This window comes from Artemia sp. Qi Xiang Cuo, chromosome 18 (assembly GCF_049724085.1).
Source record: "Artemia sp. Qi Xiang Cuo chromosome 18, ASM4972408v1, whole genome shotgun sequence".
Lineage (NCBI taxonomy): Eukaryota > Metazoa > Arthropoda > Branchiopoda > Anostraca > Artemiidae > Artemia > Artemia sp. Qi Xiang Cuo.
In genome coordinates, this window is record NC_142811.1 from 11,721,981 (window position 1) to 11,747,805 (window position 25,825).

The window sequence follows — 25,825 nt, forward strand, 5'->3', positions numbered from 1 at the left end:
TTGACGAAACCTTTATATTTTAAATAAGCATAAAAATCTGATTCTTTTGATGTATATATTTTTATTTTTATTTTTTTAGATAAAAAAGGGTTTTATTGAAAAAAATAAAACATATTAACAACAAAACCCGAAGTTTATTAAACTTGTATGGGCAGACATCACCCTTTACAAAACCCTACATTGGTATCAAAATTCCGTTTTTTAGAGTTTCGGTTACTATTGAACCGGGTCGCTCCTTACTTATAGTTCGTTACCCCGAACTGTTTGATATATATATATATATATATATATATATATATATATATATATATATATATATATATATATATATATATATATATATATATATATATATATATATATATATATATATATATATATAAATTATATGAATTACTAGCAAAGATTACAACAGCAAAGAACTGACCTTTTGAGGTTGTGTTTCCATGAGTTGTAGACAATCATTGGCTGATCTATGTCTATACAAGCAGCAACAGGTATAAGCAAGTTTCGAAACTGAAGACCAACAAACAATGATACTCTTAGCAAGAAATCTATTTTTTCGCGGGTGGTTGACTGATCTAAAAGAATAAATTTTGTTTATAAGTTTGCTTAAATCTAAAATTTTTAAAAGCACATATAGTCTTAATGGCACCTGCAAAAAGGAAGGAGTGGAAATCCCCTCCCAGTGAATTACAAAGAAATAAAGACATAAGAATGTAAAAATATAAAATATAAGTATATAAACATACATAAGAACGTTTCAGAAATAGAGACCATAAAATATTGAAACTCCTTGTAAGGAAATAATTTTTTCACAAAGGTTTGACAGCCACGAGGGGCAGGAGAAAGGATAGAAAATATCTTTTAAATTAATTGTGGAAGAAACTGCGTTTTAAGAAAAAAATATATATATATATATATATATATATATATATATATATATATATATATATATATATATATATATATATATATATATATATATATATATATATATATATATATATATATATATATATATAAAAAAAAAAAAATCAAACATTTTCCGCCTGCTCCCTGAAAAACATTTTTTAGGCTTGTCTTTTGAAATCTTATGAGTTTTACACATCCTTAACAAACTCATTTGTAAATTTGTAAAAACTTTTTTTTTCTGTTTTCAGTGTCTACGTTTAGTGTCTTCTTGACACTTTCCATTTTTAGTGTTCTCGTATCAACGTCTTTACAAAGTTAACCAATCATTTTTCTTAGAAGTTTCTGAAGAAACTATGAGGAAGTTTATAGACATAAAGAAGAGTCAAAAGAGATCTTCCTAAAAATGATGGTAAATTCTGCATCCTACAGTTTTTTTTAACGACAAAGAAAGATACCGAAGCAAAAAAATCAAATGGCAGCGGAAACGAATGTGACACGAAAATGTTTGCCACAGGAATATTGAGATTCCAAAGTTTAGCTGGGGTGAGATAAAATTTGCCATCAAACTATTTCCCTCAGAACATAAAATCTCCATCTCGTATTACGGTAGAATTCCTTTTCGCTTCATTTTTAATATCCTTATTCCAAAAAATAGTCGTAACTTATAGAAAAAAGGAAATTACTGTACTAAAGGTCTTTGGCCAAAAGTGTGCTTTAGTTTTATTGGTGAATTTTTGTGACGTCGATCGTCTATTTCTTCTAGCCCCTTAAATTATTGCTTAAGCGTAAATCAGAAAGAGTTGCTCAATAATACTGCCGCTTTATTCGATGCTGTTTTTAACTGTTGTTGCTGCATCAAATTTTGGGCTAGTAAAACAACACAAAACCTAATTGTTGCTTTTGTACGAAATTTTACGAAAATAAACAGACCAAAAAGTACTTGAGTCACAACATTTTTTACAAGTAACACTCTGTTTGTCTGCGGTCTTGTTGATTACTTGATGTTCTTGCTTTAGTTTCATCTCCAAAAGAGTCATAGAATTTTTTTTAACTTGGCGGTCCTGCCCAAGCAAATCTTTCCCTATACCCTTCCATATACAATTATGATGAAAATGCTTTATGGTGCTACTTTCAAAAATTCGTGTCAATGTTTAAAAACAAAACAGGTTTGGACCAAAACATAAGAAAGTCGGAGGAAACACAGCAATCTGCAACATTTAATCGAATGCATACCAGTGTTGAAGCACACATATTTTGACTGTGCCTCAAATCAACATTCTTTTTAATTCAGTAATTCGAAAGATAAAAAACTAATTGTTAAAAAGTATGCATACTGGTTTGACAATTTATTTTATTTAAAGGGTATAAATTAGGATAAAGAATAGCTTCACAAAATTTGTGAAATATAGCAATTTCTATTAATAGCTCTCTGCAAGATAAATGAAAAATGTCGTCAAGGGCCCAGCTAAGAAGAAGGAGGATTTAAGCCCTCCCTCTCCTCCAATTTCCATACCCCATACGTTTTCGTTTACACCCATGTTTCATCTCCAAAGTTTCATCTCCACAAGGGTTATAAAAGGTTTTATTTCCGACTCGGTGAACTTGCTCTCACAAGCTTGGTTTCCAGTCACCCTGGAATAAAAACCGACCTTTTGATGATGTTTGCTGGAGCGATGGACATAAAACAAAAGCACTTCTTTCCATTTCGTATATTTTGTAATAATTTAGAAGAGTGCAACAAAGAAGGAAGTTTTGGCATTTACTTTAGAACATGAATCAATGACAAGACAAAAACGTAAATTAAAAGATAAATAAAATAGAAAAAAAAGGATAAATATACAAGAATTTTTATAAATATGATATAACAGAATTTTAAGAATAAAATTCTTAATAATTTAGTAGCTGTAGTACCTAATCTAGAAGGTCTTAAACAGGTAATTCTATGAATTCGAGCAGCCCCGCCCTCCATGGCTCTGATAATATTGTAAATCAGTTGAAGAACCAAAAATATATGAGCAGCCTGTGTTCCCTTCCTGATACATCCAGTAATATAGCCTACTATTCACTATATTCATTTTTACTTGAATTTTTTTTTTTGCTTTTTTAATGTTGCATTGTGTTTAGTCCCTTAAAGTGTATAGCCTCTGGGTGTTGTTGTAAAGTGTGTACTTTTCTATGAATAAATCAAATTATTACTATTGTGATTTAACATTTAGTGAATTATTAGGTCTTGATAAAGAAAAAACAATAACAATAATAATTGCAAATACAGTGCTATGTTCGAGCCACTGTATATAAATATATTATTTATATACAGTGGTTCGAGCATATCTTTACGAACCTTAGAATTTTAAGTGAAAGCCGAAAATTGCTTGAATCCTTATAGGAGGTAGGGTGCGTTCACTATGACCTGTATTCTCCGAGACCTGAACTCCCCGAATCCCCCCAAAAGAAAATTAGCCTCGTCAAATTTTCCTCGAACATTAACCTTAAAGAAAACTAACGATATTATATTTTGTTTTTGTTTAGTTGTAGCGAATGTTAACTTTCGATTAGAAACGGAGAATCCAATTTTAATTCATCGAAGCCCCAAAAATGTCCGTGGTAGTTACAGCATTGAGCTGGTAGTCGATATTAGAGCCAATCTCTGTTGCAAATGGTATTTTCACTTGTTTTAAGATTAACACTATCCTTTAACTTTTAAATATTTTTGGCTAAATTGTAGTACAAAAAAAAATATCAATGTAAAAGGGAAAAAAACACCTAAAATATATATAAAATTTAAGTTTAAACGAGTCTTGTTTTATGGATTTAGTGTCCTGCGGTGGCACAATGGGTTTAATTTCAGCTTGGCAATATGAAATTCACAGTTTCAACTCAGCTGTAGCACGGACACTGCACGGACGAACCAAGGGCCTTAGTAGTCAAGAAGCATCGTTAGGTCAATAAATACATTTTGTATAGGTTTAGTGATGAAGTTGATGAAATTTATTTTTAATGATCTCAACGCAAATTCAAATGGATTTACTGAAAAAAAAATGTGCATTGTCAGTTCAATATAGATATTCTGATATTTATTCCTTAAACTCTTAATTAATTTTTGATTTCTTAAAGTTATAAAAACGAAAAAATTTGAAAGGATTTCTTCAGGAAAGTACAAATTATAGTCTGACTTTTAGAAAGCCTAAAATTTTAGAACCCTACTCTTATTAATTTCTGCTCGTTTTGAGTATGACTCTGTTATTTATTTTAGTTTCTGTTTGTTTTGGGTTTCATTTATTTATTGATACTGATTTGTGGTAGTTATATGCTTTTTAGATTATTTGATTCTATTTTTGTTCAATTTTGTTTTAATGGAGTTCTCTACTTTTATTTCAAAACTCATTTTGTGGAAATCTTTTTTAATTAGTTTCTGTTCTTTTTATGTTGGCATAGTCTTTTTCAGGGAAAAAGACTGAGCCTCTTTTTAAGTTAAACAACCATCCCTTCCATAACAACCTTAAATACCCTCTGGGTATAATTTTCAACCATTGCCTTTAATCTTTGGGATTTGTTTCAACCCCAAAAGCCTTGTTCTATGATATTTAAACTGTTTTGAATAGAATGGCTATCTCAAAATTTCTATTAGATACATTTCGGGACAATCTGATGTGTGTGTGTGGGGGGGGGGGGGGAGGGCTAGGGGAGAGGGTAGCTGCCCTCCGATATCCATAAATAAATGGCTACCTAAAAATTTTGATTCGATGTGTTTGGGGAAATGGTGGGTGTGAGAGGGGAGTCAGTTACCCTCCAATCACTTTTGACTTTTTAAAAGGGCAATAGCCGTTTCAATTTCCGATTGAATAATCCCTTTTTGAAGTTTTTACGACTATGCTTTCTATAAAAAACCTCATATGCCTCCAGGAGATAGCTTATAACCCTTGCCCTGGGGGGGTAAGGGGGGTTTTTAATCCTCCAAAACATAATTTCCAGAAATTTCAACTACGTTGAACAAAATGGCTATCTAAAAATTTTGATTGGATGTGTTTGGGAAAATGGTGGGCGTGAGAGGCGGGTAAGTTGCTCGTCAATCATTTTCTACTATTAAAACGGGCACTAGCCTTTTCAATGTCCAATTGAGTGAGCCCTTTTTGAAGTTTCTACAACAACGCTTTTATAAAAACCTTATATGCCCCCAGGGCATAACTTACAACCCTTACCCTGGGGTCTGTGGGGGGGGGGGGTTGTCATCCTCAAAGACATAAGTTCCAGAACTTTCAACTACGTTGAAAAGAATGGCTATCCAAATTTTCATTGGATGTGTTTGAGAAAATGGTTTGCGTGAGAGGGGGGTTAGTTGCCCTCCAATCACTTTCGACTTTTAAAAAAGGTACTAGCCCTTTCAATTTCCAATTGAATGAGCACTATTTGAAGTTTCTACGACAACATTTTATATAAAAATCTTTTATGCCCCCACGGCATAACTTACAACCCTTGCCCTGAGTACTTACAACCATAATAACAACCAAAATACAACCAAACAAGGTTGTATACAACCAATACAGCCAAAACAGGACATAACTTACAACCCTTGTTTCTACTCATAATACTACTACTGCTACTATTATTACTGCTTCTACTACTACTACTACCATTAAAGCTAAGGCTACTACTATTAATTCTACTGCTTCTACTACAATTGCTACCAAAACTAAAAGTATTAAGGCGAAAGATTTGGAAAATATTGAAACTGTATGGAACAAAATCGAAAAACGTATCAAAAATACTTCCGGAACCGTTTATGGTTTTAAGTTTAAATTTTTTAGCGTATGCTAAAGGGGGTGTTGAAGAAACCAAAGGTGCTATGTGCATACTGTTACTAATGGTACTGCAACTATGGCTACTACACAAGCTAAGAGTATTAAGGTGAAACTTTTAAGGAATATTTAGGCGGATGTTGAACTAAATCAAAAAGTTCTAGTGTCGTTTTTAAGAATCAAAAGAGATTGGAGGGCAAGCAGCCCACCTCCCAACCCCATTCATTTTACAAACACGTCCAGTCATAATTTCTAGACAGCCATTTTATTCAGCATAGTAGAACGGACCAGTGGCTATGTCTCTAGGTATTTTAGGTAGTCAACCCCTGACAATTGTGTAATAGACCCATTATGCTTTAAAACTAATTTTTCTTTTAAAACTAAATAAAAAGGCGCTGCATGTGTGGATGCCAATAAGAAACCTCAGCAATGTATCGAGAACGACTGGGGGTATAAAGTTGAAGCTTCCTCAAGTATAATTTGCTGAAAAAAAATCCCCGTGGTTGTCAGTTCAATATACATATACTGATATTTCTTTCTTAAAGATTAAAGTAAAAAAAAATGAAAAATTCAAAATGTATTTTGTGTTCAGTAAAGAGCAAATTATGTTCCGGTCTTCAGGCATGGGGGTTGTCACCACTACTCATATTAATTTTTGCTCGTTTTGAGTTTGACTCGGTTATTTATTGTAATTTCTGTTTCTTTTGTGTTTCTTTGATTTCTTGATGGTGATTTGTGTAGTTTTATGCTTGAACTATTATTGAACTTTATTTTCTGCTTATTTTTGTTTAACAGAGCTCTTTACTTTTCTTCGAAAAACTTGTTTTGTGGAAAAAGTTTTTAAATTAATTAAATGTCAAGATGCATTGCTGCGAAGTAAAGACAAACATATTCCTAAAGAATTTCATAGCTCAGACTGATGTAGCCGATTATCTCATTCAGAAGCTACTGGCAATTATTTTTATTATATTTTTACTGATCAATTAGCTACTTATAATGGCTTCTTGGACCAATTTTTATTGTTAATTAGCACACTAAGCGACAAGCCATAGAAAACTATTATTACAGGTCTTTTTAATTTCTCACGCTTGATTGTTTTTCAAAGTAGAAAATGTAAAAAAGAAGTAACGAGAGGATATTTATAAAGAAATCGATATTATTTGGAAGCCTAGGGGTCTTATAGCCTGGAAAACCTATTCATGTTTTTTTTTTTTTCATTAATGTGAAAAATTGTTTAAAAGACTGTTCTAACCAAATTTGTCTGTTAAAATGAGATTTGTAGTAATTTCAAAAGAATCCAAGATTAGAAATTTCAGTTAAGTTTAAATGGTTTCTGTCTCCAACTTGGATAAGGGTGTAGTGTTTATGGTCTTTTGTATGCTTAAATCGATATTTCAATGAAACTCTTCTTTCTAAGAAGGGAGTTGAAGTTTGATTAACTTTGGGCACAATAAAGTATTAATCCAGAGCTGAGTATAAATAAAAGTTCAATTAGGGATAAAATCCTTTTAATAGACAGTGATAAATTTCACAAAAAAAAAAGATATTCCGGTCACATATGCAGTAACCGTCGTCAGTAGTTATATTAGTATAACTACTGATGACGTTCACTACAAATGTGACCCAAATATCTAGTTTTTTTGTGAAATTTATCACTGTCTATTAAAAGGATTTTATCCCTATTTGAACTTTTATTTATCGTAATTGAAAGGCAGTGTGGTTTCCGAACTTATTCAGCGCTGAGTATTAGGAATATAATAATTAGTGACTAGATGACCAAAAGATTATGTGTATATAAACTTAATAAATTTAAAGTAGAGCGTGTAGGAGGCAAGAAACTCCGTGACTATTTTCTCTGCTTTTTGGTATTTTTGCATTGTTAAACTAATCCAGCGCATACACTGTTCACGTTTTTAAATAACTTAATAAAGTTAAATAAAGTCAACCAGTCAACTTGGAATCGTTTTTACGATAGTTATAATTTAAACCAAATTTTTTCTGCTGAATTTTGTATATACAAAACATCAGCCATCATACTTCAAACAATCACTACCAAATTCCTGTTATAACATAATGAAGAATTAAAATGAAATACACTGAAAGGATCATCTTTACGAGCCAAAGTGTACTGAATGTCGAATATGCAGGCACTATGAAAATGACATAAATGTCTCATTTGGCAACACTGCTTTAAAAATCTTACAATAGTAAATTAAGGATTGTTTATATTTTTTAACGTGTTGATATGATAAGTACTTCTCCCTGATCTTTTGTTTCTGAATGAAGGAAATGACCTTTTGTGACTGTCTCGAAACTTTCTTCTAAAACAAAAGTTCAAAATAGGGATAAAATCCTTTTTATAGACAGTGTATAGAAATTCACAAAAATATTAGATATTTCGGTCACATATACAGTGACCGTCATCAGTAGTAAAACTAAGCAAAAACAATTTAAAACAAAGGTTTATATACAAAATCAAATAAAACTACATATTCTTTAATTCTTTATTCTTTTCAAAGCAAAGGCGGAAGCTAGCCTCTTTGACCTTCTTGGATTCGGTTCATTAGCGTTCAGTGGTATAAAATTTGGACAGAGGTCAACTACATTGGGTGAATTGAACTTTACTCTGTCAGATTTTAATAAATTATCATAGATAGAGTTCAGCCCAAATTCACCTGTATCCCAATTCAAAGCAATATTCTTGAATAACATTTTCACGAACATTTTGAATAACGAACAATAATTTTCACGAACATTCTTGAATAACGAGTTTCACGAACATTTTGCTTTAAACGCCGATCCCTAAAAATCAAAGAGACATTTTCGAACAAAATAAAATGGTCTGGAAAATTGTAAATATGTTCTGAAAGGGCTGAAGTAAAATCTTCAGACTTAGAATCTTGCTTTAAAGCCGAAGAAATAGAATCTTTATGCTGTAACAATCTCATTTCCAAATTCTGGTTACTACGTCCCACATATGAGCTTCTGCAAGTACATGGGATCTGATAGACCCCACTTTGTTGCCCCAATATAGTTAGATCCTTCCCAGAATTTAGAAAACTACCCAAAGTATTTTTACTCTTTAAACTATCCTTAGACCATTACTCTGTAAAATTCTTTTAAGTTTTTCACTTAGCCCGGGTACATATGGTAAGGAACAAAAACATCCTTCTCCCGAGTTGTCTCCAAGACTTCCTTAGAAATGTCTAGAAACCTTTTTCTTCTTTTTGAAAAAGTCTGGTTAATTAGCCACCCTGGATACATGTTGCTTATTAGTATTTTCCTTAGAAAAGACAACTCCTCCTCAAAAAATTTTGAAGAGCAAATACTAATAACATTCTTCTTCAATAACAGGAATCGGCATTATCCTAAATGCACGTCAAACTATCGCTACCTTATGCTTGGCAAGACATAGTGAAGCTATTGAAATGAAACGTGCTGAGATCACCATTTTTATTAGCAAAAATGTGTCAAAATAAACTTTTATTAGATAAAAAGGGATGAATGGCACAAATATCTTTCATTTGGCAATCCTGGATCAAACCTTCTAAGAGAATATGAGGGATTTTTCATACCTTGAATTTTTGCATTCAAAACATCAGCCTTTGCACTTACAACTATCGCTTTCAGATAACTGGTGTAACATAGTGAAGCTATTAAAACAAAACGATCTAAAACCACCATTTTTATGAGCAAAAATGCGCCGAATGTCGAACGTGCAGAAAGCCTAAAGAGACCTCAAATGGCAAAAATATGTTCCGTCTGGTAATGCTGCTTCAAACCTTATAAGATTAAATCAAAGATAATTTCTACCTTTTAAGGTTTTGATAAGTACTTGTCCTTCTACTTTTGTTTCTGGATGAAGGAAAAGACCTTTCGTGATTGTCCCAAAACTTCCTTCTTCAATAACAGCAATTGGCGTGATCCTAAATGGAAGCACAGCAATTTGTCTTAAGCGATCGTTCTCTGACACATTTGGCTGCAAAAAAAGTAATTTGTTTACTATTAATTTATCAGATACTTTACACTATAGTATCTTTATATTCTTTATTAGACCTTGAGCAAATGAAATCCTTGTAAAATTTATCATGGGAAAAATACATTTATGCATAAATTTGTGGCAAAAATTGGTGCAGTAAAATACAGTGAGACAGATACAAAGGGGCAGAGAGCAGGAATGAAAGAGGGAGAGATAGGGAGGGAGGGAGGGAAGGAATAAAAGGGGAAGGGAGGTATGTAAACAATGAAAAATTAGGAGTAGAATTGGATCTCCCCTGCTAGGTATGGTGTGTCTTTTGAAAACAACTTCTACATCCAAAAGTTTTTAACCGCGTTTGTCCAAAAACTATGTTAAATATTTAAAGTTTGTAGCTTTTTTTGGGGGGAAAGACATTTGACGAGTAAGATAACCAACCATTGTTATTTAATATGTTCTTAAATACTACCTAGTGGACAGTTAAAAAACAAGAAAGTGGGTACATGCCGTATGCCGTAAAAAAAGTATTTCTTTGTAATGGAAAATACAAAAAATAATGTGATGGAAAAGTAAAGAGAGTAAAGCAAAGATGAGCAGAAAAATGATTTTTCAAGCGTAAAATTACCATAAATCATCATCAATAAATAAATACATCCCAAAGCGAACAGAAATAATAATATATAACCGAGTCAAACTGAAAGCGAGCAGAAACTAAGGAGAATAGAGCTGACACCTACCGTACCTTATAAGGATCAGAACATATTTTGCAATTTACTGAAAACAATCCTTATTGCGAGCTATGTGTTTTTATGTCTCGAAATATCGAGAAAAAAAAATCACCATCACAAGTAAGATTTCTGAAAAAAAATGATAGAGGTTCTTCAGTTTAAAATATATAATGAACCTACCCTTTAGGATATTCATTCCTAAAGGGTAGTGACTTAAAGAATGCAGGGACTGTTTAGTATGATTAATATGAGGAACTTCACTAATCATGTGAAGTTAATCATCACATGTTAATCACAATTTAATATGATAACACAGTTAATCATATTAACTGTTTAGTATGATTAATCATATTGGTGCCGTAATCTGACGCGGATATAGGGAACTCCAAGATCATATCTTTGAATAGGTCGAGTTCTAAAACCTGTTAAACTAGTTTTAGATTGATAATGTCAAGAGAATTATTAGATGTAAGATCAAGACCCAGATAAGCTGGTTTTCAGGCCCTTGACTCCTTCAATCAGCTATACATAGTCACCCCTTCATAAGAATTCTATTTCTGCTAGTGAATTACCTTTAAACTCTTTGAATTAAATCCAATTTACCTGGCACCACTACCTGATTTTAGTTTTCTGTACAGCCGCACTGAACCATCTCGCAGCACCAAACGGCAGAGAATATTAAAAATCAACATCTTTTTACTATCCTCAAATTTTTGTTGCAACATTAAACATGTTCTTTCAAACCAGTTTTGTAAACACCAAAGCAGATTCGATCATATTTTGGCTTTCAATCTGCTCCAATTTGCTAGAATACAGCTCCAAACCTTACCGTGTATGGTTATTCTTTCGGTAATGTGTGTTTTTTCTACGTTGCAATATCACTCTGTATAATGAATTTTCTAAAGTCTTCATTACTGATTAAACTAAATATCAAGCTTAGGTCTATAAGTTACAAAACTGGAGGATTCTTTGTGTGTGTATTTTTATTGCGCAATATTTCCTATTGTTATTCCTAACCACAGTTTATATAATTATCCAGTATGATCATTCCCTATCTCACCCATTATAAAAAACCCGGACCGAGGTGCAAGTGCTCCGAAGAACGTAAAAACATAAGCGGCATTAGATCTTTTCACGGGTAGACAAGTCTGACGCGAAACAATCGGAAATAAGTGGAAACCCGCTATTACGAATAATGCACTTTGTAACCATTTCTCATTGATAGACGCAAACACACTGATCCATAAGTGAACAACTAAGTGGGAGGAGCTTTTTGTTCGCACCAAGAACGAAGACCAGAAATGATCTGCGATAAACTTACTGGATAATTCTATAAACTGTGTTCCTAACATTAAAGCATAAGAAAACAACCCATTGAGACGATTTCCTGTTTCCAGTACGGTCGAAATTAAAACTTACCGTTGAGAGAGATGGGTTGGCATCATAAAGGAGGGTAGCTTCTCCTATTTATTAGAGGAAAATAAAGCTAATAAGAACCATAAATTAAAGTACGAACGGAAATAGACTTATTTTTCTCTGAATGCACATTTTTTATATTACAGGCTTCACGGCTCCATCACATATGATGGTTTGCCGCTAGTCGTGGTAATTACCTCATTTTTTAACACTGAGGTACTGGCTATACCTTCTCTTGAACTTGTGAAGTTTTCCTGGATTACCTGCGCCGGTAATCTATTCCATGTGGCAACTGATCGCCGGGTGACACTCGTTTTCAGATATTCTTGGCACCGCGGAGCTTGCACCGCGGAGCTTGCATCAGCGCGCAGACGCCGCTGCTGATTTTATTGGCGGCGGCGCCACTATAACGCCTTTTTTGTTTTTGCTCTCTTTTTTTCTTATCGATATCGACCTCCGGGCTTCAACCGTCATCCCAGCTAATCTGTTTCTTAAAGATAAATACTGTCATCTTGGGCTCGCCATGTATATCGGTTCGTAGAAAGAAGAAGAAGAAATTTTTCTTGAAACAAAAATTCCACCTTCCACTTTGAAATTCTGTTCATTTTTCTTTCTGAATTTTCGGATGAAAAGAGGTAGGTAAAAGAGCATTAGACAATTCAGGATGTTATCATAGGCAGCGCAAAAGCGCTCCCTAAGTAAAGAACAATGTTGGCACAACGTATTCTTTCCCCCTTTAGACCAGGGCACTTCGTATCGAAAGAGTTGTCGTAGAAACTTCAAAAAGGGCTCATTCGATTGGAAATTGGAGTGGCTTTTGCCCTTTTTAATAGTCAAAAGTGATTAGAAGAAAACTAACACCCCTTCCACGCCCACCATTGACCCAAACACATCCAATCAAAATTTTGAGATAGCCATTTTGTTCAGCGTAGTTTATTTAGAGATAGAAAATAGGTTTTGAGGAGGATACTCGCTCACAGCCCTTAGGACAAGGGTTGTAAGTTATGTCCTGGGGGCACATAAAGTTTTTATAGAAAGCTCTGTCATAAAAAGTTCAAAAAGGGCTCATTCGATCGCAAATTTAAAGGGATAGTGCCCTTTTTAAAAGTCAGCAGGGAATAGAGGGTAGCTAAACCTCATTTCATGGCCATAATGCCCTAAGACATATACTATCAAAATTTTGATATAGTTCGTTTTTTCAACGCCGTTGAGAATTTTGAAATCTAGGTCTTTGAGGAGGATAACCCTCCACAGCCCTTATGATAAAAGTTGTAAGCTATAGCCTTGGATTATATGAGGTTCTTATGAGAAAGTGCTGTCATAGAAACTTTAAAAAGGACTCATTGGATTGGAAATTGAAGTGGCTAGTGCCCGTTTTAATAGTTCCCCAAACCATTTCCCCAAACACATCCAATCAAAATATGCCCTGGGGATATATAAGGTTTTTATAGAGAGCGTTGTCGTAGAAACTTCAAAAAAGGCTCATTCAATTGGAAATTCAAAGGGCTAGTAGGCTACCCTTTTTAATGGTCGAAAGTGGTTGCAGGGCAACTAACCCCCCTCTCACGCCCACCTTTTCCCCAAACACATCCAATCAAACTTTTGAGATAGCTATTTCTTTCAACATAGTTGAAAGTTCTGGAAATTAGGTCTTTGAGGATGACACACCCCCACAGCCCTCAGGGCAAGGGTTGTAAGTTATGCCCTGGGGGCATATAAGGTTCTTATAGAAGGCGTTGTCGTAGAAATTTCAAAAAGGGCTCATTCGATTGGAAATTAAAATGGGTAGTGCCCGTTTTAATAGTCAAAAGTGATTGGTAAGCAACTAACACCCCTTCCACGGTCACCATTTGCCCAAACACATCCAATCAAAATTTTGAGATAGCCATTTTATTCCACGCAGTTGAAGGTTCAGGAAGTTATACATTTGAGCAAAGTACTCCCCCCACAGCCGTCAGGGTGTGGGTTGTACGTCATGCCCGGGGGGCATATAAGGTTTTTATAGAAATCTTTGTCACAGAAACTTGAAAAAAGGCTCATTCGATTGGGAATTGAAATGAATAAACCCCTTTTTTAATACTCGAAAGTGATTTGAGGGCAACTAACCCCCCTCTCACGCCCACTTTTCCCCAAACACATCCAATCAAAATTTTTAGATAGCCATTTTATTCAACGTAGTTGAAAGTTTTGGAAACGAGGTCTTTAAGGATGACAATCCCTCCCCCTAACATCCCTCCGGGCAAGGGTTGTAAGTTATGCCCTGGGGCCATATGATGTATTTATAGAAAGCGATGTTATAGAAACTTCAAAAGGGCTCATTTAATTGAAATTGAAAGGGCTAGTGCCCTTTTTAATAGTCGAAAGTAATTGAAGAGTAACTAACCCCCCTCTCATGCCCACCATTTCCCAAAAAACACACCCAATCAAAATTTTGAGATATCTATTTTGTTCAGCGTAGTTGAAAGTTCTGGAAACTAGGTCTTTTAGGATGATAACCCCCTCAGTGCCCTTCGTACAAGGGTTGTAAATTATGCCCTGGGGACATATAAGAATTATACAGAAAATTGTTGTAGATATTTCAAAAAGGGCTCATTTGATAGGATATTGAAAGGGCTAGTGCCCTTTTTAATAGGCTAGTGCCCATATAAGGTTTTTATTGAAATCTTTGTCGTAGAAACTTGAAAAAGGGCTCATTCGATTCGATATTCAAAGGGCTAGTGCCCTTTTTTAAAAGTCGAAAGTGATTGGAGGGTAACTAACCCCCCTCTCACGCCCACCGTTCCCCAAAACACATTCAATCAAAATTTTCAGATAGACATTTCGTTCAACGTACTAGAAAGTTCTGGAAATTAGGTCTTTGAGGATGACAACCCTCCCCCCGCCCTCAGGGCAAGGATTGCATGTTATGCCCGGGGGGATATAAGGTTTATATTGGAAGCGTTGTCGTAGAAACTTCAAAAAGGACTCGTTTTATTGAAAATTGAATGGGCAAGTACCCTTTTTAATTGTTGAAAGTGATTAGAGAACGATTAACGCTCCTCTCACGCCCACCATTTCCCCAAACACATCCCATCAAAACTTGGAGTTAGCCATTTTGTTCAATGTAGTTGAAAGTTCTGGAAGTTAGGTTTTTGAGGATGACAACCCCCCTATCAGACCTTAGGGTAAGTATTGTAATTTATGCCCTGGGGCATAAATGTGTTTATATAAATCGTTGTCGTAGAAGCTGAAAAAGGGCTCTTTCGATTGGAAATCAAAAGGCCTAGTGCCCTTTTTAATAGTCGAAAGTGATTGGAAACCTTGACATTTTTATGTAACTTCGAAAAGGGCTCATTCGTTTGAAAATAGACAGGGCTGATGCCCTTTTTAATTGTCAAAATTGATCGCAGGGCAACTAATGACCCGGCCCCCCCCACCCTTCCGTTTGCCCATTATGTTGAAAAACTAAATGTTGTCTTAAGATTAAATCATAATGCACTATGTTAATACTAATTCCCAATAAGGCATCTCAGCAGTATCCCAAGAACGACTGAGGGTATTATGTTCAAACTTTCGGGGCTACTTCTGCTATTAAAATTGAACCAATTCAAAATAACGTCAACTAGGTCATTTTAGGTCAGGTCAACTAGAGGAGGTATGAAACTAAATTAAACACTACTATTTGTGTCAAGATTTTTAAAAGGGTGCATGTTGTTAAAAATTGCTGAAAAGTTTTCTCCATTATACAAATAGCAGGCCAAACTATAAAGTCTTAAAAAAAAGAAAATATTTAAAGTATTATTTAAATACTATGAAAATACTATGTCAATATAAAACGAACAGAAATTATTTAAAACAATTTTTTCCACAAAATAAATTTTTCACAGAAAAGTAGAGAACTCCATTAAACCAAAATGAGCAAAAATAAAATCAAATAATCTACCGAGCGTGAAACTACCACAAATCACCATCGATAAATAAATGAAACGAACAGAAATTACAATAAATAACCGAGTCAAACTCAAAACGAGCAGAAATTAACATGACTTGGGCTCAGAACCCCTAAGCCTTCCCCATCGGCTCAGAACCCCTAACCTTCCACTTTGAAATTCTGTTCCTTTTTTCTTTCTGATTTTTCGGATGAAAAGAGGTAGGTAAAAGAGCAATAGACAATTCAGGATAGACATAGGCAGCGCAATAGCGCTCCCTAAGTAAAGAACAATGTTGGCATAATGTATTTTTTTTTTCTCTTTATACCAGGGCACTTTGTATTGAAGGAGTTGTCGTAGAAACTTCAAAAAGGGCTCATTCGATTGGAAATTGGAGTGGCTTTTGCCCTTTTCAATAGTCAAAAGTGATTGGAAGGTAACTAACACCCCTTCCACGCCCAACATTCCCCAAACACATCCAATCAAAATTTCAGATAGTCATATTCTTCAACGTAGTTGATTTGGAGATAGAAAATATGTTTTTGAGGAGGACACTCCCCTACAACCCTCAGGGTAAGGGTTGTAAGTTATGCCTTGGGGGAATATAAAACGATGCTGGCACAATGTATTATTTATTATTTTTTCTTTGGACCAGGGCACTTCGTATCCAAGAAGTTGTCGTGGAAACTTCGAAAAGGGCCCATTCAATTGGAAATTGGAGGGGTTTGTGCCCTTTTTAATAGTAAAAAGTGATTGGAAAGCAACTAACACCCCTTCCATGCGACCATTTCCCGAAAAACACCCAATCAAAATTTTGAGATAGCCATTTTGTTCAGTGTAGTTGATTTACATATAGAAATTATGTTTTTGAGGAGGACACTCAATCACATCCCTAAGGGAAAGGGTTGTAAGTTATGCCCTGGGGGCATATAAGGTTCTTATAGAAAGCTTTGTCGTAAAAACTTCAAAAAAAGCTCATTCAATTGGAAATTGAAAGGGCTAGTGCCCTTTTTAATAGTCGTAAGTGATTGGAGGGCAACTAACCCCCCTCTCACGCCCACTTTTCCTCAAGCATATCCAATCAAAATTTTGAGATAGCCATTTTGTTCATGTAGTTGAAAATTCTGGAAATTAGGTCTTTGAGGATGACAACCCTCCAGAGCCCTCAGGGCAAGGGTTGTAAGTTATGCCCTGGGGCAATATAAGGTTTTTACAGAAAGCGTTGTCGTAGAAACTTCAAACAGGGTTCATTGGATTGAAAATTGAAATTGGCTAGATGCCCTTTTTAATTGTCGAAATTGATTGAAAGGCAACTAACAACCCTTCCACGCCCACCATTCCCCCAAACACATCCAATCAAAATTTTGAGATAGCCATTTTGTTCAGTGTAGTGGATTTCCAGATATAAATTATGTTTCTGAGGAGAACACTCCCCAACAGCACGCAGCGCAAGGGTTGTAATTTATGCCCTGGGGGCATATAAGGTTTTTTTTATAGAGAGTTTTCTCATAGAAACTTCAAAAAGGCTCATTAGGTTGGAAATTCAAAGGGCTAGTGCCCTTTTTAATAGTCGAAAATGGTTGGAGGGCAACTAACCCACCTCTCAGGCCCACCATTTCCCCAAACACATCCAATCAAAATTTTGAGATAGCAATTTTGTTGAACGTAATTGGACGTTCTGGAAATTAGGTCTTTGAGGATGACAACCCCTACAGCCCTCAGAGCAAGGGTTGTTAATTATGCCCTAAGGGCGTATAAGGTTTTTGTAGAAGGCGTTGTCATAGAAACTTCAAAAAGGGCTCATTAAATTGGAAATTGAAGTGGCTAGTGCTCGTTTTAATAGTCGAAGGTGATTGGAAAGCAACTAACACCCCTTCCACTGCCATCATTTCCCCAAACACATCCAGTCAATATTTTGAGATAGCCATTTTGTTCCACGCTGTTAAAAGTTCTGGAAACTATACCTTTGAGTATGGCACTCCCCCCATAGTCTTCAGGGAAAGGGTTATAAGTTATGCCTTGGGGGCATATAAGGTTTTTATTGAAATCTTTGTCGTAGAAATTTGAAAAAGGGCTCATTCGATTGGATATTCAAAGGGCTAGTGCCCTTTTGAAAATTCGAAAGCGATTTAAAGGCAACTAACCCCCCTTTTACGCCCATCTTTCCCCCAAACACATCCAATCAATAGCCATTTTATTCAACGTAGTTGAAAGTTTTGGAAATCAGGTCTTTAGGGATGACAACCCTTCCCCCCCAACAGCCCTCCGGGCAAGGATTTTAAGTTATGTCCTGGGGGCATATAAGGTATTTATAGAAAGCGATGTTGTAGAAACTTCAAAAGGGCGCATTCAATTGGAAATTGAAAGGGCTAGTGCCGTTTTTAATAGTCGAAAGTGATTGAAGGGCAAATAAACCCCCTGTCATGCCCACCATTTCCCAAAACACACCCAATCAAAATTTTGAGATATTCATTTTGTTTAGCGCAGTTGAAAGTACTGGAAATTAGGTCTTTTAGGATGATAACCCCCTCAGTGCCCTTAGTACAAGGGTTGTAAGTTATGCCCTGGGGACATATAAGAATTATATAGAAAATTGTTGTAGAAATTTCAAAAAGGGCTCATTTGATAAGAGATTGAAAGGGCTAGTTCCCCTTTTTAATAGTCGAAAGTAAGTGGAGAGTAGTTAACCCCCCTCTCACGTCCACCATTTCCTCAAACACATTCAATTGAAGTTTAGAGATAGCCATTTTGTTCAACGTAGTCGAAAGTTCTGGAAATTATATAATTGAGGATGAAAAAATCCCCAGAGCCTTCAGGGCAAAGGTTGTAAGTTATGCCCTGGGGCATATAAGGTTTTTATAGTGTTGTCGTAAAAAATTCGAAAGGGGCTCATTTAATTGGAAATTGAGAGGGCTAGTGCCCTTTTTAATAGTTGAAAGTGATTGGAGAGCAACTAAAGCCCCTCTCACGCCCATCATTTCCCCAAACACATCCAATAAAAATTTGAGATAGCCCTTTTGTTTAGCGTAGTTGAAAGTTCTGGAAATTAGGTCTTTGAAGAAGACAACCCCCCTAACAGCCCTTAGGGTAAGGGTTGTAATTTATGCCCTGGGGGCATATAAGGTGCTTATAGGAAGCGTTGTCGTAGAAACTCAAAAAGGGCTCATTCGATTGGAAATAAAAAGGGCCTAGTGCCCTTTTTAGTAGTCAAAAATGATTGGAAGGCTTGACCTTTTTATAGTAAAGATCGATGTGGGTAAAATGTTTTTTGTTTTTTTTTTTTTTAGACCAGGGCACTTCGTATAGAAAGGGCTGTCGTAGGAACTTCGAAAAGGGTTCATTCATTTGAAAATAGAATGGGCTAATGCCCTTTTTAATAGTCGAAACTGATTGGAGGGCAACTAATCCCCCTCCCACCCCCACCCTTCCATTTGCCCATTATGTTTAAAAACTAAATGTTGTCTTAATATTTAAAGTATTAAAAGTAAATATTTAAAGTATTATTTTCTATTTCCCTGAAAAGACTATGTAAAACGAACAAAAATTAATTAAAAAAACTTTTTCCTCAAAATAAGTTTTTCAAAGAAAAGTAAAGAACTCCATTAAACCAAAAATGAGCAAAAATAAAATCAAATAATCTACCAAGCGCGAAACTACCACAAATCAGCATCGATAAATAAATGAAACCCAAAACAAAGAGAAATTACAATAGATAACCTAGTCCAACTTAAAACGAGCAGAAATTAACATGACTTGGGCTCAAAACCCCTAAGCCTTCCCAAGGCCAGAACATAGTTTGCAATTTACTGAAAAATACAATTGAATGTGCATTGTGAGTTTAATATACATATACTGATATTTGGTAATCAAAATTTTAATATTATATGATTTATTAGAGTTGTAAAAGTAAAAACATTTATATTTTTTAATGTTAGCTAGTATAGAAATATATCTATAGAAATGAATTACATTTTTTTTTTTTTTTTTGTACAGTGAGCAGAGCACACTGAGGTTGAAGTATTAAGTTCCCACACTGAAAACTTCAGTGTGAAGTAGCATACTGAAGTTTTCAGTTTAAGTCAAAGTTTAAACTGAAGTTTAAACTGTGATTTGAAACTTCATAAAACGACCACTTCTTCCAGAAAAGAATTTTAGAGGGTTATTCCGTGTTGATAAGAAAAGAGGGTGAAGGTTTCCCTTTAGTTCCCCCTTTAGTGTAGGGCGCAGAGGCCCTATGGTAAAGGTGCAGATTAGTTTTCCCTGATAAAAACAACTTATTTCAGCAGATACAAAGAAGAAGCCCATTTACGGCATTCTGTGGGACCCCAAGGTTCAATGCTAGTATCAGATCCCGTGAGTGGCAGTTTACGCTCATCAGGTTCTGGCTGTACCAGCTACAAGTGCCCCAGCTAAACGGCTTTTTAGCACGACAGGACTGATAGTGACTGCAAAAAGATCAATGCAGGCTCCAAGCAGAGTGAACAAACTCACTTTTGCCCATGACAGCAATAAACTTGTTCAGAGTGTCATCTCTGAACTAACCTTCTTGTAACCGCTGATTTAAAATTTTTGGTGTTGTTACCTCATGGTATCAGATTTGTATACAGTGTTTTTTTGCTGTTGTTATTTTTTTTTTCACTTCCTTTTCCTATGTATTTAATGAATAGGAGATGTTTGAACTTCAAACTTAAAAGTTATGCACACATTACTCCAAGTCACTAACAAGAAGAAAATGACTAAACACGGGATTTTATAAGAAACAATGCTATACTAAACATAAACGCAACATAGGTTTCCCTGGGTCTAGTGGCTAAAAATGAGAATTCTACTTGGTCTGATCGACGGTGAACATAAACACTTTTCGCACGGCCCAACAAATTCCTGTCTTGTCATATTGTTCTTATATGTTTTTAGCCAACCATTTAAAAATCCTTACTAAAATCAAGTTGAACGTGCTTGTGGAATGGAATTTTATTATTATTTTTAATCAAAAAAATGGCGCGCCGTGGCGCGCCGCCATTCAGAAATTGGCGGTGCGCCGCCAAAAAATTTCAGTGCGTTTGGCGACGCGCCACCGCTGATGCTAAATCACACATTCGCCGCCGTCATGTCGGCACGGCGCGGCTTCGGGGACTACTTTGAAGACCAAATCAGGTAACAATTACCCAAATAGAAAGGGAGGGTGTTGTCTCCTCAAACGCTCCCTTCTACAGTTCAAGTGGCTGCTTGCGCTTAACTGGAAACTTAATAAAAGTTCGTATGAGAACTTAAAAATATTTTAAGGGATATCTGGAAATATTTTGTTTCCAGTAAAGTACTACCAAACACTTGAACACTTCGGATCACCTTACTGCGCCTTAATACTATTACAACGTTTGAATTTACGCTGATAGCCACGGATTGTTTTGCATTACCTTACATTATATAATTAATAATTTCGACAAATTTCAATCAGTCAATATAAAACGGTTAGCTGAGGTGTCTATCGAAATAGAACAGCCTAACCTGAAGCGTCAGAATTTCTCCGATAGTAAGCAGAGATGAAACATTTTTTTTCATTTTTACGCCTGAAGGCAAGTGAGTATGTTCAATAAACAGGTTGCATGTAACCATGGTTCATCAAAAATTCACGGAGCTTATATTTTGGTAATTTTATCCTGTTTTCTCCCGCGGCTGGGAGATTGAATTGAAACTTTCAAGATTTCTTTTTAAGGGGAGGGGTGAGTGAAATTAATTATAATTTTGTGTTTGAAAAGGGGACAAAAATTTTCCCGTTCCCCGACAAAAGTATACGTTGCAGTTTTGTTCCTTTTTCAGATTAATCGTCCGACAGACCATTTGGTTAGTTAAATGAGAAGCAGGTGGAAGCAAGACTGCATCATCGCAAAATAAACCCTTTTCTATAATTTTGGGAAATTTATTCCTATATTTCTTCCATCAATTCAGAATACTCTACTGATTATAACTAAGCAACGATAAGTTTCCACCTGAATTGGGTATCCTGACCTGAATAAAATATCATCCTCTTTGATTAGGCACTTTATCAGATGGGATTGTTTTCTAGATAGAAATTAAACGGAACTTTTGTCTCTGGAGAACAATTTGATGCGGAAACGATTGGCTGCCAATCATGAACCCTTGGTGAAAAAGTCATGGGAAAGAAATGTATTTACCCCCTGTTGGACGGTCAGATAATAACGACATATTTATAGAAAAACTAAAATAATGTATTTGGCAACTTCCTGTTACAGGAAATGTTTACTGATACCCTGTGCAATTCAAAATAAATTCCGTGTGAAAAGGAGGTCTTAGGGTAAATGAACCAGATGTGATTATCAGGCCACCAATTTTAACTTATGACGTTCGTAAAATCACTAGATACGTCTCTTGGTTGATTGCTAGCCTTGGAAATAGTTTTCCTGTTAAGGATGATAAATATAAGCTTACGGTTTGTCTTTGAACGCTATGAAGTCGCCAGTTTTGCTTTTTAATTGTCCGCACGATCTTACCCTTGATGAGGTAAATCTTGGTAGTACCGCTATAAAATATATAAGGGAACTGATTTACCTGGGCCCTCCAATTGGTCCTGCTGTAGCTGCAACCCGTAAGCTGATTATTGCCCGTACTGAGCAGAAATTACGTCGCTCAAACGCGTTGCTTGTTTTGTCAGAGCTAAGCATTATAAAAGTGTTCTTGGCTAAGCTGTATAATGCTGTGACTTTGCCTCATGTATTGTTCGCGGTACCATGTAACTTCTTCAACTTCCCATTTGGTTTCGATAAAAAAAAATATTTTATTGCTGACCCTATTTATAGTTTTGATGACCTGACCTTTTACATGTGTAGTAAGAAGATGGACTACCCATGGATGGGTATTCTTTTTTTAATTGTTTGTAGTCCGTTATGTGTTTTTGTGTCTTGTTTTTCTCTCTTTTTGTATTTCATCGTCTTCACGTTTTGTGTTGGTGGGTAATAAAATATTTCATTCAATTTATTTATTATTCCTCTTTGTCAAAGAAACCATGTTTGCTATCATTTCCAAGACAAAAATAAAAATGAAACTAAATTAGAAGTAAAAAAGAAAGTTAATTACAAACAAAAACGAGAGTAGCAATAAATTCATATTATAAGAGGCATAAGAAATAGAAAAGAATAAACAGAAGATTAGACTCCTCCTATGCTTTATATTAAAATTAAATATAAAAAAAAACAAGTTTTTTTAACTGAAAGTAAAGAGTGACATTAAAACTTAAAACGAACCGAAATTATTCCGTATATGAAAGGGGCTGTCCCCTCCTCAACGCCTCGCTCTTTACGCTAAAGTTTTTTTTATTGCTTTAAAAAATAAAGTTGTGCGACAGAGTCAAACTTTAGCGTAAAGAGCGAGGCGTTGAGGAGGGGATAGCCCCTTTTATATACGAAATAATTTCTGTTCGTTTTAAGTTTTAATGTCGCTCCTTACTTTCAGTTAAAAAAAACTTTTTTTTTATTTAATTTCTGAACGTTTTTGAACTAATGCAGCTTTGATTTTGGCTCACCGTACATGAATAATTAGAATGAAATTTGCATATTAATTTTACTTGTTTTGGCTAAATGGCTTTCTCGAAATTTTGTTCTGACGTAACTTACGAATTAACTTACGGAACAAACTTCTATATTTGTATGTTTTTATTACGTATATTAGGGAGTTTCCCCTTAGTCAATACCTCGCTCTTTACGCTAAAGTTCGAATTTTTTTCGAATCAAAAAAACCCTGAATCACAAAGGCCGATTAATTAGAATAGATAGCTCTTTTGAAAGTAATAAAAAAAACTTTAGCGTAAAGGGCGAGTTATTGACTAGGGGGCGAGCCCCCTCATATACGTAATAATTTCAATTTGTTTCAAGTTTTAATGTTGCTCCTTACTTTCAGTTGAAAAAACTTGTTTTGTTTTTTTTATTTAGTTCCTGATCGTTTTTTAAATAATGCTGGGAAATCCGGCACCCCCTTCATAGAAATGTCTCTACCCCCAAGGAAACATCCTCCATGAAAATATCCTCACCCGTAACCCCCTCCTCCGACCACCCCCCACCAGAAAAAATCCCTCCTGTAAGGTGTGAATACTTCCCATTAACCAATACTATATGCAAATAATGGGCAAAGTTCATAACTTGCAGCCCTTCCCCTGGGAACTTTGGGGGATTAAGTCATCCTCAAAGACATATTTGTTAGTTTTCCGACTATGCTGAACAAAATGGCTATCTCAAAATTTTGATTGGGTGACTTTGGGGAAAAATGAGCGTGGGAGGGGGCCAAGTTGCCCTCCAATTTTTGGTCACTTAAAAAGGACACTAGAACTTTTAGTTTCCGTTCAGATGAGCTCTCTCACGATTTTCTAAGACAACTAGATTGATATGATCCCCCCTGGGAAAAAACCAAACAAACAAACAAATAAATATGCATCCGTAATATTTATTTTGGCTAAAAACACAAAATTCAACGGTTTTGCAGGTAAAAGCTTTAAACTTCTATAGTAGGGTTTTCTGACAAACTGAATCTGGTGATTTGCTTTTCATTAAAGTCTCATGACTTTTTGGGGTTGTTTCCCCTTTTTTCGAAAATTAGGCAAATTTTCTCAAGCGCGTAACTTTTGATGGGTAAAACTAAACTTATATATTTGAAATCAGCATAAAAATCTGATTCTATTGATGTATCTATCGGTATCTAAATTTCGGTTTTTAGAGTTTTGGTTACTATTGAGCGGGGTCGCTCCTTACTTACAGTTTGTTACCATGAACTGTTTGATAAAAATATACGACTTGAGTCTTTCGAAGATATTGGGATCAGCAAAGACGGGAACAGAAAAGCTGTTAGATCTGTTCTAAAAATTAGCGTGTTACAGACTCTTATTTTGATTTATTAATTTCCCTCAAAAATGAGAAGTATTGAAGATAATTAAATAATTTTAAAAAGACACTCCAACAAACGAAACAAATCAAAAAAATACGGGAAAAGAAAAAACACAGCAAACCTATAAAGATAAGGGATTAGATGTCATCAAATATAAATGATAAAAACAAATAAGTCTCTATCGTAAGAACCTATATAATTTCTTAGACCCCACTGCCTTTCCATTTAAAGAGTTTAACAAATGAAACTAAAAAGAAAATTGGTAAAAACTTTTAAGACAAATCAGTGGACAAAACAAAAAATAACAACTTTAAATACAAAAGAAATTCAAATTTTTCGATTTCACGTCCGAAAGGCCTTATTAACGGAAAAAAACAAAATGAATTAAACAAAATTAAATAAACACATAAAGGAAAGAAAAACAAAAAAGAATATGTAAGAGAGTATGTCAAAGACAGAGATTGACGGCCTCCAAAGCAAGAGTTTACTGTAAAGAAATATAGATTACTAGCTTACCCAACGCGTGCTACAATCTCAAAAAAAGTAGATCCAAGAAAAAATCTTTCCCTCGCAAAATTACCTCGTGAAAAATTCCCCGCACCAAAAATCCATCCTGAAAAACACCCCTGTGTATTAATAATGATCGTGTTTTAAGTTTTTGGACAATTCTCCCCGCAGATAATTCCCCCCTCTGACAATTCTATGACTGAAAAACCCCACCAAAATTGCCTTAACTGGGCAATCGAGTCCATAGATTAAGAAAAAGGATAATGCACTGAATCGATAAACGCGAACATCGAATTTTTTCAAACGTCACGCTTTCCATAAAATGGTTAATCCCAGACTGAATAAAGTTTTTCTTTACCCTAAATTTATACAAATTACCTAATTACCTAAATTATACAAATTACCTCTGTGTGACTACGCACCACAGTTTATATAATTATAATTCTATAAACTGTGCTACGCACACAGAGACTTCGAAAAAAAAGTGTAAATCAAATGGATTTTATTATGGAAATTTCTGCCGTAGAATTGTTCTCGTGGAAAATGCATACATGCATACATGAATACATAATACATACATGACACATAACAACCATTCATTCTATATTGTATATTAAATAAAAAGAAAGTTTTTTCAACTGAAAGTAAGAAGCAACATTTAATCTCAAAACGAACACAAACTATTTAGTA

General features: G+C 35.0%; 1 protein-coding gene across 1 annotated transcript in view; it reads right to left on the bottom strand.

Annotated features, from left to right (window-relative positions):
* Positions 1-25,825, bottom strand: part of LOC148941206 (inactive tyrosine-protein kinase RYK-like) — a 180,381-nt gene that overhangs the window by 37,902 nt on the left and 116,654 nt on the right. The window contains exons 7-8 of the mRNA XM_089104119.1: positions 9,525-9,690; positions 411-581 (exon numbers count right to left, since the gene is read on the bottom strand). Of these exons, the coding sequence (XP_088960245.1) occupies positions 411-581; positions 9,525-9,690 (337 nt within the window). The remainder of the gene's footprint in view (positions 1-410; positions 582-9,524; positions 9,691-25,825) is intronic.